Below are 20119 nucleotides of genomic sequence, written 5' to 3'. Positions count from 1 at the left end.
ATGCTTGCAACAATTCTTTACCAAGAAATACGTTTATGGTAAAATTTTGGAAAATGGGCGTGGCACCGCCCACTTATGATCACATATAAGTATATCGGTAACCGTTCTACCAATTTGTACCAAACTCGGTATGGTTATTGTACTTGCCACGTGTAAGCAAAACGTTGAAAATTATTGAAATCGGACTAAAATAACGGCCGATTCTCATATAACGGTAAATTTAAGAAATGCTTGAAACTTCAATATTTCGAAATTGAAGGACGCTAATTTACTCAAAATTTATACACCTCGGCTTACCATCTAGCGGAAGGGTGAAAAAACATATATTTAATACTTGCGCCTTGTATTTAATGTTTTAAACCGTTTTATCATTTGAGGGGATTTTTTCAAAAAAGATCTTTAAGAAACTATTTTTATTCATAAAAAACTCGATTTTCGGAGGTATTTTCAAATCGGTCCAGCTCACTTAAATCTTAATATTTTTCCGAAATATTTTGATGGACGTCTTAAAATATAATAGATTTTATAATTCCAATGGAAAAATAGTACCGATTTTTTTTTGTATGGGGAGTGATGCAGTCTAATGTACATATATAATATGTATGTATAGACATACATACAGTGTTGTCAGATTTTCGGCGGGCCTATTCCCTTTTTGTCCATGCAATTCTATATATTTTTCCCGTTTTTCATTTTAGGTTTTCCCGTTTTTTCCCCTTTTTATATAACCCAGATTTAAAAAAATGGCAAATCAATTATTCTCCTTGTTTTATTTTTTATACGATCAATAACCGTATAACTCAATCACAATAACAATTCAATTTACATGTAATATTCTTAATTAAAAAATATTACTTTAAAACATATATTGCATCTACTTATACGTTATTTGTACATATCATTCGTGTGCAATTGTGATGCAATTTTTGAATCACAGAACACTGTTCAACAGTGATAAGTAAAATGCAATATTGTGCTCCGCCGAAAACGCACATAGCTTTATCACTGCATTTTTAGCTTGATGTGCTACCGAACCATTAGTGAACTGCTAAATTTTCAGCTGGCGATTAGTTATCATGAATTGGCTTATATTTTTGCACATGCTTTTGCGTTTTTGCATGTTTTTGTAATTAAGATTTCTTAGGAAGAAGGCTCACTGTGCAAAATACCCGACTTTGATTGGAGGTGGATGCTGACGGACGAGGTTCTTAGCGTAACTTGACTTTAAATTCCATACAGCTTTCCCACTATTTTAGCCTAATAGCATTATAATATTTGTGGGCACGGCGTATGTGGTTTTCCCCCTTTTCACGACCATTATTCCCGCCATCCCCTTTTTGTTCAAAATTCCCGAAAAACGGGAAAAATTTCTGTTCTGGCAACGCTGCATACATAGATTACTAAAAAATAGAAACAGATCCACATTAACTGCAATCAACATTTGTACGTACTACCCAATGCCCGCTTGCTTCGCGGCGCCTAATAAGATCTTTTGCGTTGGCCAATACAAAAAGAGCGTTTAAAAGCAAAATCGGTCTGTAAAGTAAACATTTTTAGTTTAAATTGAAACGAATAAGGCAAAATCCTCCTGATACTTAGGCCAAGAATAGTAGCACTGTGATACCATATCGAATACTAATCCTTTTCGATGTTATGACTTTTATCGATGGTCTTATTTCCACCTGTAAGATCTTTGCCAAGCGTGCGTAATATTCTTCTATGATCTTGCAACTTCAACATTGGTCCGATGTACCATGTAAGCCAATAAAAGTCCTTATAAGGAAACTAAAGAGCACAGATGAGCGTTTTCAGTTATACGAGGGCCAATAATCCTATAATAATAATATAGGGCCAAAGCAGATCAAACCCCGTGTGGGTTTCTATATATTTCGGCTGCAGCGTAATCCATTAGGTCCCATTTCTGCAAAACCAGTGCTTGTCATGAAATGAATACGCATTATGAATTTCAATCAGATTTTATAAAATATAGCGGGTTCCTTTTTAGGAAACGAATTTTTCATAATACAGGTAGCTCACTTTGCGAATTTTAACGAAATAGGTTAATAAATACGACTTTTATAAGTAACTCTACTCCAGTAACACCAGCGTGTTGTCTAATAGGCTATAATAGGAATATAAGCAAAGGTATAACCTCCGACAATTTGACTGGTTCTTTGTGTTTAGTCCGAACAACGAAAACGGCTATCATTTTATGTATGTATGTATGACTGCATCACTCCCCATGCAAAAAATAACTGGTACTGTTTTTCCACCGGAATTATAAAATCTATTATATTTTAAGATGTCCACCAAAATATTTTCGAAAAATATTACGATTTAAGTGAGCTGGACCGTTTTCAAAATACCTCCAAAAATGGAGCTTTTTATGAATAAAGATAGTTTCTTAAAGATGTTTTTTGAAAAAATCCCCTTAAATGACAAAACGGCTTAAGCTCAAAAAGTTTACATAAAAATATTAAAAAAAAAAAAGTGTTTAACGGAATCGTAATAATGAGATTTTTGATGTTGTTTTTTAACTTTTTTCAAAGATTGGTATAAGAAAAACTTGAATAACTGAACCTAAGCTCTTCCGATTTAGACATGTGGGGTATCATTGGAAAGGTATTTTCTCAGCCTTTTTATTTCTTTGCTAATAAGCTTATGCAAAGGATGAAAGAGAAAGGTAGGATGAACGAACATCATTCAAAGTTGAATCAAGATGTGTTGGTATTTGAAAAAAAAAATTGGGACACGAATGACTTTTTTTTTTTGCACATAAATAAAAAGAGTGGAAAAATACCTTTCTACTGAGATCCCATCAGTCTAAATCAGAATAGTTTTGGCCCAATTATTCAAGTTTTTCGTTAATCAATCTTTGAAAAAGTAAAAAAAAAAACAGCATCAAAAGTGTCGTTATTACGATTCCATTGAAAAGATATTTAAATATGTTTATGCAGATTTTTTAAGCTTAATCTATTTTGTCATCTGAGGGGACTTTTTTCAAAGAGTTCTTTAAGAAACTATTTTTATTCATAAAAATTTCCATTTTTGGAGGTATTTTCAAATCGGTCCAGCTCGCTTAAATCTTAATATTTTTCCGAAATACTTTGGTGGACGTCGGAAAAGCCGCAACTTTTTTGGTGATGCAGTCTAATGTACACATATGTTTAGAATGAAAAAAAAATCATCATGAAAGTAATAAACGTTTCGAATTTGTATTAACAAAATGGGTTCATAAATAAGGCTTCTATCGGGTCCGTTTTTCGCAAATGCTTTTTTCATCATGCAGGTAGCTTATACTTTAAATTTCAACGAAATCGGCTCATAAATACGACTTTAATAAATAACTCGCCCCGCGCCACCTAGCAGGTTTTTTTTGGTAAACGTATTTTCCATCATGCTGGTAACTTATATTTTAAATTTAAAAGAACTCAGTTCGTAAATACGATTTTTATAAATAGCTCGACTCCGGCGCCACCTAGTGGGTCTATTTTTCGCATACGAGGTTCTCATCGTGGAGGTAGCACACATTTTGGATCGAAATCGGTTCATAAATACGACTTTTATAAATAACTTGATCCCAGCGCCACCTAGCGAGTTTTCTGATAGACTATAATAGGAACATATATGCAAGGTATAACCTCTGAAAATTTGACTGAAATCTATGCAGTAGTTTTTGAGTTAACTCCGAACAACGAAAACGGCTATTGTTTTATATATATAGAAGATATATCGTCGCTCCCAACGAAGAGTAGCACATCTCAAATTACCGTGGAAGACTAGCACGTTTCACTATTCGCGTCGAAGACTAGCACATTTCATTATTCGCGTCGAGAAGTAGCACATTTCAGATTTTCGTGTGGAAGACTAGCACATTTCACTATTCGCGTGGAAGAGTAGTACATTTCAGAATTTTTCGTGGAAGAGTAGCACATTCCAGATTTTTGCGTGGAAGAGTAGCACATTTCAGATTTTTGCGTGGAAGACTAGCACATTTCACTATTCGCGTGGAAGAGTAGTACATTTCAGAATTTTTCGTGGAAGAGTAGCACATTCCAGATTTTTGCGTGGAAGAGTACCACATTTCACTATTTGCGTGGAAGAGTAGCACATTTCAGATTTTTGCGTGGAAGAGTAGCACATTTCACTATTTGCGTGGAAAACTAGCACATTTCAGATTTTTGCGTGGAAGAGTAGCATATTTCAGATTCTCGCGTAGAAGAGTAGCGAATTCATATAAAGTGGTACTAGCTGCCGTACAAAACCAAACATACATGTATGTTATAATTATTTCTCCTCGACTAAGCTGAGAGTTTAATGTTGTGTATGGAACTTTTCGGTATTTTATTACAAATGGAATAAATGTTTATTTTCCTCCTACTTGTTTTGACGCATATTCGCGTCTCCCTCAGGGAATCTATTAATAAATACGAGAAACATATATGCACATTAGAGTGGTCCAAAAATGCATGTGAAAAAGTAAAGTCGGAAAAAAGTGTGCCCATATTTTTTTATTTTAAAATCAAAAAATGTTTAGAGGTCGCTCAAAGCGCCCAAATTTTTCCATGTATTTTATGTGGGGGAAAAAACTTTTGGTAGAAATGGTATAGAATTCAAAAAAACTAATATTCGGATTCCCAATAATAATACCCAATTGTTTATTGAACCATTTTTTCACCGCAACTATAATTTGTAGGTCCGCCAAAAACCCACAAAAACCCCCAAAAATGCAATGGGGGGACAAATAAAAAATCGGTAGTATTAAAAAATGGTTAAGTAAATAATTGGGTGTTATTATTGTAAGTCTCCTGAAGAGAACAAGAGTTTTACGATCGAAAAATATTTATTTTCAAGAATTCTATACCATTTCTACGAAAAGTTGTTTTTTTCCCCATTCAAAAATACATGGAAAACTTTGAGCGCTTTGAGCGACCTCTAAATATTTTTTGATTTTAAAATAAAAAATATGGGCACACTTTTTTTCTATATAGAACAATCGTAGGGGGTGAGAGCATTACAATTCCGAATTTACTGTTTTTGCAGTCATAACAAGAGCACCTCATTTCAAAGTGATATTGTTTTCCGCTTATGTTTATTTATTTATTTTTAAGAATTTTCTTTAAAATAAAGTTCATTCTCTGAAGAAGTCCATATAAACCCAAATTTAAAACTTTTTAGAAAACTAAAAAAATCTAAAAATGTTCATACAAATATCAAAATTATTTTCTCAGAATTTTTGGAGTATATAGATTTAAAGCCCTTTCAATTTTATTGCAATAATGTGCAAGTTTCAAGTGACTGAAAATTTCCGTTGTTGCGGCTTTCTTCCATATAAAAATTAATTGTGTTTATTCTTTATATGGTAGCAAATGCGACAAGAAGAATCAAAGGTTTTAAGGCTCTTGAAACTCGCACATTATCACACTAAAATTTAATCGGCTATAAAGCTTCATACCCATAAAAACACTTCTGAGGAAATAAATTTGAAATTTGAATGAAAATTAGTTTTTTTTTTTAGATTTCTACAAATTTTTAAGCGTGGGTTTACATGGTTTTTTAAATAAACTTTATTTTAATCGAAATTGAACATACTGAAAACAAAATTTCAATGGTTAACCATAGAACAATATGAATTCCCTAAACCTTAAAGGGGAAAAATGCCTTCAAAAAAAAGAACAGTGGATGATCTCCAGCAAATGATCACCATACCATCTGAATATAATGAATTTTATAATAGAACTAGCAGACCCGGTGAACTTCGTCCCGCCCAAAATAATTTTTTTGTACACGGTCAAAAATTTGGGNACTGCCTTTTTTAATCTTCTATAGTCTACTCTTTAACCCAGTCAGTAGTTTTAAACAATTTTTAATATATTCTGGTTTACATTTTAGTCCAGAAAGTTCGTGGGTTAAAAGTCAAACCAAAATGTCTAGTTTCTAGGTTTCATATATAGAAAATTTGGTTTAAAGTCTAAACCGAAATAGAAAATGTTTGCACACAGCGAAATGTGGTGTTGATTCAAACTCAACATATAAAAGCATGTTTACATACGTGGCTGTAGCTGAGTGTGCAAAGCTGCTTGATACAATTGGTTGCTACTAAGGCTGTCCGGGTTCAATCCCCATCAGACGGAGCATGAAATTTTATTTTTATTTTTTATTCTTAATTATGAAAATGTTTGGGTTTAAAATGAACACTTCCAGAGATGTGCAATATGAAAAATTCGGTTTGGATGGGAGGTGCCACGCCCCCTGCACCTAGCGGTATGAAATATACTCTACATCCGATTCTCATACCTACCATATATAACACAAAAAATTTCATAAAGATCGGTCGAGCCGTTTAGGGAGAGTTCGACTTTTATATGTATATTAGATAAGCACGATGCGAGAAGCATAGAAAAAATTTCGATGAAAAAAACTACCCTATCTTTTAAGTTGGAACCAACAATACACACCCACAAAATTTCACTGAAATCGGTTAAGCGGTTTCGGAGATTAGCGTAAACGAACAGAGTGACACGGTATATTTATATTAAGATACCCTACTGAAAGCACCTACCATAGATACGTTTGCGTACCAAATTTCAATTTCATTTGACTTATGGTTTTGAAATTATAGCTGATAAAATTTTCCACGCCTACGGGACGTGCCACGCCTCCTTTTACAAACCCATTTATATATAAGCACCTACCATTGATATATCTGCATACTACATAAATTTCAAGTTCGTGGGACTTATAGTTCCGAAGTTATAGCTGATAAAAAATTCCTTACCTATTGGATTNAGCACCTACCATAGATACGTTTGCGTACCAAATTTCAATTTCATTTGACTTATGGTTTTGAAATTATAGCTGATAAAATTTTCCACGCCTACGGGATGTGCCACGCCCCCTTTTACAAACCCATTTATATATAAGCACCTACCATTGATATATCTGCATACTCAATTTCAAGTTCGTGGGACTTATAGTTCCGAAGTTATAGCTGATAAAAGATTCCATGCCTATTGGATGTGCCATGTACTCTTTTCCAAACTCATTTATATATACCCTAATATAAGTACCTACCATTAAAATGGCTGCGTACGAAATTTCAAGTTCAAGCGACTTATAGCTCCGTTTTAGCTANATCTACCATATATATGACTGCATACCAAATTTCAAGTTCATGTTATTTATAGTTTCGAAGTTATGGCTGATTAAAAATTTCACGCCTATGGGAGGTGCCACGCCCCCTTGTCGAATCCCAATTTTTTTACCCTACTATAGGCCCAGGTGTCATGGCGATACTCTGTCAAAATTTTATTCGATTCTGTCCGTCCGTTTATCCTGCAACCTGGCACATACATACATACATACATACTTCCACAAATATATAGTAGATATATCCTTAGCGTAAAACAATTTTTGGGGATGTCTCGGCCACAGGGCCACCTATCGTGTAAGTTTCAAGTCCAAATATTTCTTTTAAATTGGCTAAATTGTAAATATGAGCCAAATCAGAAAGTAAATGATATTTTTATTAATATCCCGACCTCAGTCGAAATATTTCTCTTCAAGGTGCTAAAATATGTTCCAAATATGAATCAAATCGGGCCAGTCCTTTAGTAGTTTAGCGACATTCAATATACAGAAAACTGTATGAAATTGTGAAATCGTGACGTCTCAGCATTCTTCATTTTTCGGCAACAACAACAAAAAGTTTCAAATTTTTTTAAATCGAAAAACCTTCCACACAGAAAGTCCAAAAAGTACTTTTTACAGAATCGAAATCTGTTCAGCCGTTTGGTCAGGCATCGGCGCCATACGGAAAACATTTCATTTTTATATATATAGATTATAGAAATATAAAATAAGCACTTGAATTTCCAATATAAATTATGCTTTTATGATTTAGTTTAAACACTACCCTGTGGGGAAAATCTCTAGTTCTGAACTGGTGCGCTTCTAGTACATTTAGACCCAGTACTGGTTCGCGATAAATCTCTTTTGCATGCAAGCAACTGGCGAATTTAACATGGCGATGTCCTAGGAAGTGTCAGTTGCCCCCCGCTGCATCGCTTTTTCGATAGTTCCGAACTAGTCCTAAATTCTATAGTTCCGAACGAGTTCTGAAATCGACAGACGAAAGAAAATAGTATCATGATTTTTCAATCTTTTTGTTTCTTCCGTGTGTGCGATTCTAAGATATTTTGGAAGAAATGTGTTTTCAATTTGAAATTAAATTTGTTTGAATGATTGTAAGAAATGTACGTATACATACCTTTAGCTGTAGCTGAGTTTGCAGAGGTGCTCGCTGTTAGATTCCAGACGGTCACAAGATGTTGAAATGTTAACATAAATTTTAGTTTTGTATTACCAAGCTATGAAAAAGCATCTGCGAAGCACAGAATAGAAACGTATTTGAACGAAAAAGCCGCCGAACACATATCTATGTTAAGTAAACAAGCCCCCCGCTGCATCCCTTTTTCGATAGTTTCGAACTAGTTCTAAATTCGACAGATAAGATCTAGTTCGTTCTGCGTCCCTTTTTCTACAATTCCGAACTAGTTCCAAATTCGACAGATAAGATCTAGTTCGTTCTGCGTCCCTTTTTCTACAATTCCGAACCAGTTCTAAATTCGTCACTTTAGATATAGATTTCTAATGAAAAAAGAGAAATAAAATAGTTGTTTTAAGAGTCCCACATTTCGCTGATTTTGAACTGGTGGGGATATACTTACTATCGGACTGGTTAGTTTTTGGCGATAAAGACCTTGTACGGAACTAGAAATGTTATGCACCAGTCCGCGGTTTCCCTGCAGGGTAAGGGCTGGTTATTCAATGTCTGATTAGCACAAATCGGAGGTAGAAGCTCCGGTTAAGCACTGCTTTATCGATCACATGTTACATGCATGATGTCGAAATCGTCGATAGTGTAGTGGTAGTGATAACCAGACATTGAACAACCGGCCCTAAATGTGCTACTCTTCCACGCAAATAGTGAAATGTGCTACTATTCCACGCAAAAATCTGAAATGTGCTACTCTTCCACGCAAATAGTGAAATGTGCTACTTTTCCACGCAAAAATCTGAAATGTGCTACTCTTCCACGCAAAAATCTGAAATGTACTAGTCTTCCACACAAATAATGAAATGTGCTACTATTCCACGCAAAAATCTAAAATGTGCTACTTTTCGACGCGAATAATGAAATGTGCTAGTCTTCCACGCGTATAGTGAAATGTGCTACTCTTCGTAGGGACCGACGATATGTATTTACATACATATGTACCTACGCTGCGATTAGGTTATAAATAGCGCGCCATCTGTTTATCAAAAGCCGCATTACATACGCATACATACTTTTTCTTTCCTTCCCACACTTCCAATGCATGCACGTGTTTGCAAAATAATGACGAAGTGATTTTGTCTGGAAAATCATTTATGCCCATATATTTGAATAAAATAAACATATATAGAAGATATCAACCAATACTTGCCATATACCAACCGAAAGGAAATCTCTTGAATTTTCATCAATCAATTAAAATCATTCGAGCGGTTTTCGATGGTAAAGAAAAAACTTGAAAATTTTTTCAAAAATTTTTTGTTTTAAAATGCTCAATATATGTTGAATTTATATAAAAAATGTAAACGATAATATTTCAACTCCTCCAAAGAACCTATGTCCCGAAAATGAAAGTTATATCTGCCAACTGTTGCTAGAGCATTTTAAAGGCTCAAAATTTACCCCAAAATAAGGCCAAAATTTACCCCAAAATAAGGCAATGTTTACCGTTCTTTTTACGACAGAAACCGAATTGGTTACTTACAAGAATGAATCTGTCGATAGGTTTGGAATTTTATCTTTGAAACGCCACACTTTTCTTTGAAATCCCTTCTTTAGTTCTCGTGCAATAAGCGTTTTCGTGAAGCTCTAAAAATTACATATACAACATTTCAGCATAGCCTCCATATCGTAAGGTAAGACGTATTCTACGTCAAAAGCATCGGGTAAAAACTTGCCACTTTATTCTCTACACCACTCTCCAAAAATCGCTCTCATTTACAAGGATTTTGGAGTACGGGATCATTTTTCCTTTAATTTCCTGCAAGGTCGTGTAAAAACCTGAAAGTTCATTGAGTAAGAGGAAGTGCCGAAGAAATGAATTTAGCTTCCCATTTTGCAAACAAGAGATGGTACGTTATATGTATTCATGACTTCAACGTAGATCTAGCGGCAGATAAAGCGGAACCACAGATAATATTCCTAAAAGAAAAACTAAATTTAGGAATATATACAAATAGATATGCTCAAACTACAAGCTCAAAAACAATAATTGATGCGGTGTTTTCAAGATTATTTCATGTATTAAGAGAATTAAAAATGAAAATGAATAAAAAAATTAAAATCACCAAATGATTAAAATTAAATGGAATTACTGTTTAATTTCTAACCTAACCTACATGTGTATGCATGTAACTGAATATAAGTAAATAGAGTACCCTCATTTTCGAGCTAAACTCCCTAATCTGTAATTAGTAAAAGAGATTAGGTATACAAAATTATAATCATAAAATAGTCTCCGATTAAACCGATAACTTTTTGGTGTCCAACCTAGTTTTATCGATTATAAGTGCGAAGAAGAGGAGGAATGCAAAATGTAAAAGTAAACAAAAATTGACTTTAGCAAGAAAAAGGGGTTTGTACATGTATTTTTAATGAAATATTAAGTTAAAATATATTTAAATATCATAATATGTGTAGCAGAAAAAGTGGGCACGGTGGCACAGAGAAGAAACTCAACTTTTCTTCGAGTTGTGAGAATAACAAGCACAACCAATTTGACAGCTAACGATTTTGATTTGGCCATTTCACACTAGAATGACAGAAGAATTATTCTCACGGTTCACACTGGATTAAAAGTAGCAGAACAAAACGCGTTTGTAACTTTTGTGCTTGAAAGTTTCGAAGCGGCATTTTCGTATTTGCGCATGTGTTAGTGCGCTGCAGCAGAACTGCCACTTTAATGCGGGGTAGAAGCTGGAACAACTTTTTGAGAAACTCTACCTCACCGCACTGCCTCTCTAGCCTACAAACAGAGTTGTTCTGGTGACAGAAATGTTCCAGTGCGAAACCGACCATTGAGATTATATTTATATGTAAACGTATTTTATGCTTTGCCGTACACATGTTTCCACATCAAATTTCATGAGTACTTCCCTGCAAAAATTGCGACTACACCATGCATGCATGTAATGAGTACTCCCTAAGGACCAAGGAGTGCTCGAAAATTAACCACAATTCATATAAAAAATATGGTCCAATTAACATTGCGATGTCCTAGGGCAAGACCATATACTCCATCTCTGCATTACATCAGAGTAGCACAAAACTACTCCAACATATTAACAATGGCATTGTTGTTATATTTTTTCGTTTGTACACGCTTTTGTTCTTCACTTCTCAAATGCTTTTTCGAAATCAATAAAAACCAAGACAAAAAATAAATATTACATGTTGCCTATGACGGCATTCGAACCCGAACATGCTTGGAGCTAAGAACTAATAGCGAGCATCTCTACACGTTCAGCTACAGCCAGACATGCAAATGTGCTTTCAAATGCTCAACTTCAATCACATTTCGTTAAAACACGAGCAGTGATCGGATAACAAACAATAAGCTGGCGCAGAGACACGAGTTGGTCCGCTACAGCATGACAGAGGAACACTTTTGTAAGTACTCCAATTTACCACAAATAGACTACATGGTCCAACGATTTTTGCAGGGTTAGTACTCACGCCTTTTTTTCCATACAAAATGCTCTCCCATATATGGACTTTCCGATAAACGGACGCGGGCACACATGTCTAACTATGAAAAAAAATTTCCCACAAGCGGACACGAAGCTCTAATAAGCGGTAAATTTTGTTTTTTTTTTGCTCACTAATGTTGATTCTTGCGCATGTACATATGTATGTACGTCCATATTCAAATAAGTTTTTTTCTAGAAAAAAATTTTGCCTTTTCATTGCCCTTTTCTTGCTGCTTCAGCGAAGCGGGCATTGAGATTTGGTGGTAGAAAAGAAAACACCATCAGTTTGAATTTATTATCTATTCATTCTGTTTTTGTCTATTGAAGAATAAAGGTATCCACACACCTATACGATTCTGTCTGTGCGAATCTGTTCCGACAAAAATTACAACAATGCCGACCACAGTTTTAAATGAGGAACCTCACACTTGTGCGATTTTGCTGCAGCGATTTATTCGAACATTCCCAGTTCTTCTTTTGGTCGTGCCGAAATCGCAGACTGCCGCGTTTTGAGAACGAAAAATGTCAATAGAAGGGTTTTACCATGGTACAAAAAAGAAGGTAGTTCCAATAAACAACTTTTGACGGATAATAAAATTTTTTGAAGTTTCATAAATTGTGAGTATTCTCAACGGCCTTGCCACTTTAATAATATTAAAACAATAAATCGGAGTATTTTATTTCCCACATTTATACCAATTTAATAAAAGGTTTGTTCCACAAGCTACTCGAAGTCATTTTGAGTTACACATACGCGTTCCACAAATACGTTGTAGAGTTTGTTTGATATACGCTGACAGTTTGAACTTTGCTCGAGTTTTTCTATAAGTAGCTTGTGCAACAAACCTAATATTTCAAATCAAATATCATTATCAGTGCTTGGTAATTTTTTTACTTACGTGGTTCGCACCTTTCTTTCTTAAAAATATATAAAATGTGTAATGTTAAAGGAGACTTCATTGAAATTGTTCTTTTTATTTTATAATAAAAATCACGAGAGCATTATGTTGTTATTTTTTCATTTTCTTATTTTGAATGCAATCTTGCGATTTAAAAATCAAATTCTAAAGAATGCTCTTTCCAAATAAATCTTTTTATAATCGCCAATTCCATGTGAATAAATTGTTCTCATAACTTAACATGCAAAACAAAAGCAAATTGGGAAAAATTATTTTTGCTTTGCTTTATAATTTTTGGGAATATTTGTTAATATGAAATTCGTGATTCGTGATGAAATTCGTGAAAATTTACTTTTAAATTTCTCATCAGATTTTGCAAAAAATTAGGCTTTGGGGTTAGCGTATCACCATTAACTTCAACAAATTTCGAATTTAAAATTTCCAATGACTTGAGAGTGGGTAAGAAAACTTGAATTCGGCTTGCACATAACGCCCCTCCTCGAAGCAATTAGCATAAGTATAATTTTGATTCATCCATTCTGAAGTCTACTTTCGTCAACCCCATTTTGGATATTATGCATTAATTTTCAGATTCATCATATTCGACATCTTTGAGTGGACTGATGAAATCTTCTGCTTAATTAAAAAATATTACTGCTCGTGATCAGGTAGCATGAATTTAATGAAATGTCATAATTTTATTAAAAGTCAAATGGTTAACAACAACAACAACGAATGTCATTATGGGTAAAACCCATGATACAAAAAAGAAGGTAGTTTCAATAAACAACTTTTGACGGATAATAAAATTTTTTGAAGTTCCATAAATTGTGAGCATTATCAACGGCCTTGCCACTTTGATAATATTAAAACAATAAATCGGAGTATTTTCTTTCCCATATTTTTACCAATGTAATAACATTTCAAATCAAAAACCATTATCAGTACATGGTACTGTTAAAGGAGACTTCAACTGAATTGTTCTTTTTATTTTGTAATAAAAATCACGCGCGCGTTTTCTGTTATTATTATTATTATAATTTTTTTTATGCAATCTTGCGATTTAAAAATCTAATTCTAAAGAATGTTCTTCCCAAATAAAACCTTTTTATATTTAGGTTCAAATTTACTTTTAAATTTCCCATCAGATTTTGCAAAAAATTAGGCTTTGTGATTAGCGCATTATCATTAAATTTCACAAATTTTTAATTTATGCAAAACACCTGGAGTCGGCTTGAAAAGACCGCCCTCCGATAAACAACTAATAGATCGTCGTTTAAAGTACAAAACCGGGTATCAACAAAATGCACAACTGCGTATGTGAGGTTGCATAAATTATTTTGTAGAGAGTAAAAACACTCACATTTCAAAATGGTTCTTTTTTTACAAAGAAATCTCATTTCAGGACGAATGAATAAGGCTTGAGCCAAGAGTTTGTGTGAGCAAATAAAATTTTTGGCAAAAAATGTCAGTTACGCGGTTTTGCAGAATGACGCCGTGTACTTGTTTTGTACTTTAAGCGACGATATGTAAGTATACACTTTCTTCATTCGTTCTGAGACCTAGTCCTCAACCCCGTTTTCGAAATCATTTAGCCGGCATAATTTTCTAGTTCATCATATTCCACATATTTGAATGTACTGATAAAATCTTCTGCTTAAAAAAAAAAACATTTCTTCTAGTGATCAGGTAGCATGAATTTGATGAAATGTCATAATTTTATCAAAAGTCAAATGGTTAACAACAACAACGAATGTCATTAAATGAAACTACCTTCTTTTTTGTGTCATGGGTTTGACAATATTGAAAGAAAATTTATCGTAAGAAACCAAAACATATTTGATGTAGAAAAGTGAAGAATTTTATTTTTGTTGAAAAATATTTTTTGTTTGTCTATAAATTGACACATTTTACTGCGATAAAATCGCACAGATGTGTGCGTACTTGCGTTTTCGAAGCAGTAACGTCTGTAGCATCAAAAACGGTGCGGATTCGTTGCGACAGAATCGCATAGGTGTGTGGATACCTTAAGTTTTATTTTCATGAGAAACCCGCAATTTCAAATTTTTAAACTTGAATTTGAATATTATGTTTTACGAAATTCCCATGAGCGGACATCTCCCATAGGCGAACAAAAAGTAAGCGGTATGCACTTATGGGAGCTTTCACTGTATACATATGTATGTACAATGTACATTGTACATACACACTATGTAAGTATTAAAACCTACATACATCAACACAAACGAGTCAATACCTGAAAAGCGTCATTTAAGCTGTGCATTCTCATGCGTTCGCGCTCATTTGACTCCAATCGTCGCAGATTACGTTCCTTTGCGTTAAGAACACCTTTCCTGCGGCGACTTTGTGTGGAACCCGATAAGGAGTTCCTGCCGTGACTGGATGGCCGTGCACTGCCACCATTACTGCTGCCGCCGCCTCCGCTTGTATCATCGCTTTGTGAACTTGAATCTGTCATTTCCATCTCATAATTATTATTGCTTAACTGAAATGAAAAGAAAAAGGAGAACTTTGAATACTGCTGGACACCTCCAAGAATTTTATTTTCAAGTAAAACGCATATGGGCAAATCTAAAAAATAGGTACACTTTCAAACAAAAAATTTTAATTTTTAAATTTGTGAGCACACCTATGTTTTATATATCATTTTATTCGTAATCTCTTAGTAAATCTATTAATATAAGTGTAATTCATATTCATCAAGTGCTTCAAAAGTTAGACGAGGAATAAGCATGAAATAGAAAACAAAAGAATAAGCTGGGTTGAAATTACGCTGTTCAAGTTGTAAACTTTGAGGAAAGATTTTGAAAGTTGAACTCACTTAATTGGGATGTTTTAAATTCAGTGGCATGCCCTGTTTTACCAGATTGGCTCCGGTTTTCGAGATAACGGTACTTGAAAATTTTATTAAATTTTAACTATTTTATAAATAACTCCCTCAATTTTGAAGTTATTTTACTAAAATTTTGCACATAACAGTTTTTTAATATTACCTTAATTATTCCTTAAAATTATCGAAATAGGTTGACAATAACATATAGCTCCAATACAACTGATTACTCAGATATGTGTTTTTGCGCAATAACTCTAACTTCATATCTGAATAATAAATTGTATGCGTGCTATATGTTAAATTGAACCTATACTAAATTTTAACCTGTTTAATTGAAGGAGTTATAACGCAAAACAACGTCTCAGATCAATCAGTTGTATGGGAGCTATATGTTTTAGTGAACCGATTTCGATGATTTTACGGAATAGTTAAGGTAATATTAAAAAACGGTTATGTGTAAAATTTTAGTAAAATATCTTCAAACCCCAGGGTTTTTTTTTTATAAAATAGTTAAAATTTAAGGAAAGTTTTAAGTACCGCTATCTCGAAAAGTGGAGCCAATAGGGTAAAACTTAGGACGCCATTGAATTCAGAAGGCTCCAATTAAGTAAGATCAATTATCAGAACATTTGTCGAAAAAAAGTTGCTTTGATACCACTCTCGAAATATTCTGACTAAAAGAAGTAGCATCATTAATAGTAAATCAGGGTTTTTACACACTTCTAGAGATAAATTTTTTGAAGCATTTTACAGGTATATGTAATTTTATAAGGACTAGCAGTTATAGAAAGATTTAGATCGTTTCGACGTGTTTTCCAAATGTGGCTTTAATTAAAGTGTTTTTGGAATAAAAATTACACTCAATATCGCAGAATATTTTATCTTTAAAAGTTGGTTTATTCTGAAAGCACAGCTCTTGCTCAGGTATGAAATTATTCGTAATTGTTTGTAGTATACAATACATACTTAAAAAGTTCTTAAACTTAAATGCTTCAAAAACTATACGCGATAAACCGAAAATTTTGAAAATTGTGAAATGTGGAATTACAGACTTTGAGTTACTTGCCATTTCGTTATTTTTTAATGCACACTTTTCTTACCTACTACATTTGAAGTGTACACATAAGTACTAATTGCACATACAATTTCAAATCAGTATATGGTGTGCTTAAAAAGTTATGGCATAATTAATTTTTCACCTCTTAAAAATTACATACAAAATTCACTTGTTTTCATTATTATTTTTTATTTAAACACCTATAATTCAAAAGTTATGCGGCAAATTGATCCAAATTTTTTTTGAGGCTTCAAGTATACGTCAATGAATTATATCCAAAAGCAACCAGCTTGATATAGTTTCCAACAGTGAAAATAAAGCTAAAAAACACCAAGGTTACCTGTTTTTTAGATTTGCCCATATGCGTGTGACATACATATCGCAAACCGTCTTCAAAAGAGTCCCAACTCAAAATAATACGTTTATCAGAAAATGCGAAAAACTATTTCTTAGCACATGATAATCATATGGGCAAGGGCGACTTTACCTTAGGTTTTTTTTTTAAACAAATTATAACAAAAATTTGCTCCAGCTTTTGCTGAAAGGTAAATAAAAGCTCTGCGTACATTTTTAGCGCATAATCTCAAAAATGCCAAATTTTGAGTTGTGACTTTTGAAGACGGTGTGCGATATGTATTTCATAGGTATCATCATTCTTATTTTTCCAGTGAAAGCTATATATTTCGCATCTAAAAATATTCGGAACATTCTTTGAAAACAAATGATCCGAATTTTGAAATTTAACTCTGTCAGCAAGAAAATTAAAAATCTACAAAGCTTTAGAGCTTTTCTATTGTGGCTGGTGGTACTTTTGTCTCCAGAATGTGATCGAATAGATCAAATACATAAATAATTAATGTATAGAATTGATTTAAATAAATACCAAAGAATTTCTGAATTCTTTGTAACTACATATTACACTGTGGAACACAAAAAAAAAAACCAAGAGTGCGTATATATCAGGTTTGATAGCTGTTGGCCATACGAACAATGCATGTACAATGCCTCATAAAGCTCAACCTAATATTACCGGCGTGAGTTTTTCTACGCACGCATGCAAGTTTTTCACATTCAGTTTTCATTTCAGTTTAACGGAAATCAATTTGGGTGCGTTGCATTTCTGTCAAATTTACAGAAGTTTGTTGAGCAAAATTTGAATTCACAGTCGCGCCAAAATGTCAAATGAGCACAAACGTCAAATCGAAATGTCACGCAACACAAATCTTGGAATTTGAGTTAGCTTTTTACGCACGCCGTTCAATTTCGGTTGGTCCCATAGAGGTTGTATGTGCATGAGATATTTTTGACAGTAAACCGCCGGCGTGCGTGAATACTAGGTTGGCCTGATATTCAGTAGAGTCCGACCGATTGTGCGGCTTCGGTTTGCCGCCATCGGCAATATTTCCATATGTGGTTGAATGCTCGGCCGAAGTTTTTGCCGAAGCCGAATCTTTTTGCTATCTAGATTTTTTTGAATATGTATTATAATTAAAATGTATGCATTTATTTTGAATAATCTGTTAAAAAAAAGTGGTATTGTAACCCTTTCTTAAAATCAGCTGCCAGCTGAGAACTTCGGAATTTAAAATTGCAATACATATAGAATTTTTCGAGGTGCCTGATATTTTTCAATATTGGAATACTAGCTCTCTAGAGTTACTTAAAGCAGTTGCTGAAAATTATCTTTGTGCTCCATCCACCAGCGACCACAGAACAAACTCTTGGCGAGAACGCAAAAAACAGCGGTCGCCCCACGTCAGGCAATGGTAAACCTCCGAATGTATTTGTGCATAGAAAAAGCTTCTGATAAAATTCAATTGGCGTCACAAATTAGAGGAGAAGCTTGGCCGAACACTTAGTAAAAGTGTAAGCGCCAAACACTAACATATTGTTTAAGCGCCAATCTTTTATTATTATTCATATAAACAAAGATATTTGCTGAACGGTGACTACAATTTTTTTGTAAATACACTAGATATAAATACGTCTCTATGTATTTTGTATTTTATGTACACGTAAAGAGGTAAGATGGAGCTTATCCTTTAAAAAAATCGATTTACTTAAATTTAAACGAAATGTGACACTGAAGATGGCACAACGCCGAAACCGGTTTGTCTCCAAACCAAATTTGACAAGGGATGACGGAAAATCGTTCCACATTACATCATAAATCATAGGCTTCGGCTTCGGTAACACTGGACCACAAATTTCAACTTTTTCTCTTTACCAGAAACGCCGTTATGAAATTCTTATGTAAAATCACCCCCTGATTCCGAAAATCAAGGTTATTTTTGAGATATTTGCAATTTACCGTTTTTGCAAAAAAAAAAAAATTGGGTCCACTTTATCATATATATCTCAAGAACGAATTAAGCAATTCCAAAACGGTTTGAAGCTTTTAAAAGGTAATAAAATTTTCTATAAACTGTGCATACAACACTTTTTGCTAGGCCCTGTAGATTCAAAGATAACGAACAATCATTACCGATTTTTTCAATTTTTTTTGTAAAAATATAAAAAAAATTGTACTTTGCGGAGAAGGATCTCGAAAACCTTTTATTTTTTTGCTAAGCTAATTGTTATATTACAAAAAAAATAAGGTATCACCGAAGAAAATCGATGCAAAACTACGTAAGTTATAAGCGATCAAATAAAAATACCCAGGTTGCGCAACTTCAATGTATGTACCTATACATACATACATACATATATTAAAGGTATAAAGTGCAAGTGAGATATTATCCGGATAAACGAATAACACCATAACAATGATAACACTTTTTCTTTAAATAAATCAAACAGTACTTTTAGTACTCGAATTGTATTATAGTAGGTAGAGTGGTTGCATCGAAAGGAAGAGTGGTTGGGTTCGAAACCTGCAGTAGGCATGTAGTTATAAAGATGTATTTCCGTCAGTTATGGGTAAGTATGCAGGTAGATTTTCAAAATTATAAGACACAGAAAATTTCTAAAGCCTACATCTAAAACAGGTAGTATTTTCTTTTCCCGGCTTGTTATAAAAAGGAACCTTTCTGTCTAGGTAAGATTTGATTTTTTCAATTTTATTCTTGTTCCGAGTATAAATATGAGTTAATGCGCTTTGAAACTTCATAACATCTTCAAGGCTCGCCGGAGATAGTTCAGTTCATAAGTTCAAAACCGTGATTTATTAAAAAAAATAAAATGAGTAAAAGGACGCGAGAATTTGAGTGTAATAAGGATCCAGATATGTTCTGTTTCATGTGTGGCCAATATACTATCATAAGGCGACGACGAGTGTTCTCAGATCATATCAAAACTTTATACTCCAAGTATTTTGGAATTGAGCCTAAAAATGCTGAAAAACCATGGACACCGAACACTTTGTGTACATCGTGTCGAGTAGAATTGATTCAGTGGGAATCAGGACAACAAACAAAATTTGATACACCAATGATATGGAGAGAACCTACTTGCCATTCAATAGAGTGTTATATTTGTCAAACAAAAGTACTTGGCGTTGGA

General features: G+C 33.8%; 1 protein-coding gene across 1 annotated transcript in view; it reads right to left on the bottom strand.

Moving 5' to 3' along the window:
• dimm (basic helix-loop-helix family member dimmed) overlaps nucleotides 1-20119 on the bottom strand; it is a 93370-nt gene that overhangs the window by 21839 nt on the left and 51412 nt on the right. The window contains exon 3 of the mRNA XM_017610994.1: nucleotides 14962-15210. Within this exon, the coding sequence (XP_017466483.1) occupies nucleotides 14962-15210 (249 nt within the window). The remainder of the gene's footprint in view (nucleotides 1-14961; nucleotides 15211-20119) is intronic.

This window comes from Rhagoletis zephyria, unplaced genomic scaffold (assembly GCF_001687245.7).
Source record: "Rhagoletis zephyria isolate East Lansing unplaced genomic scaffold, Rhagoletis_zephyria_1.1 Rzeph_scaffold_00363, whole genome shotgun sequence".
Classification (NCBI taxonomy): Eukaryota; Metazoa; Arthropoda; class Insecta; order Diptera; family Tephritidae; genus Rhagoletis; species Rhagoletis zephyria.
This window is presented reverse-complemented; position numbering and strand designations above follow the sequence as displayed.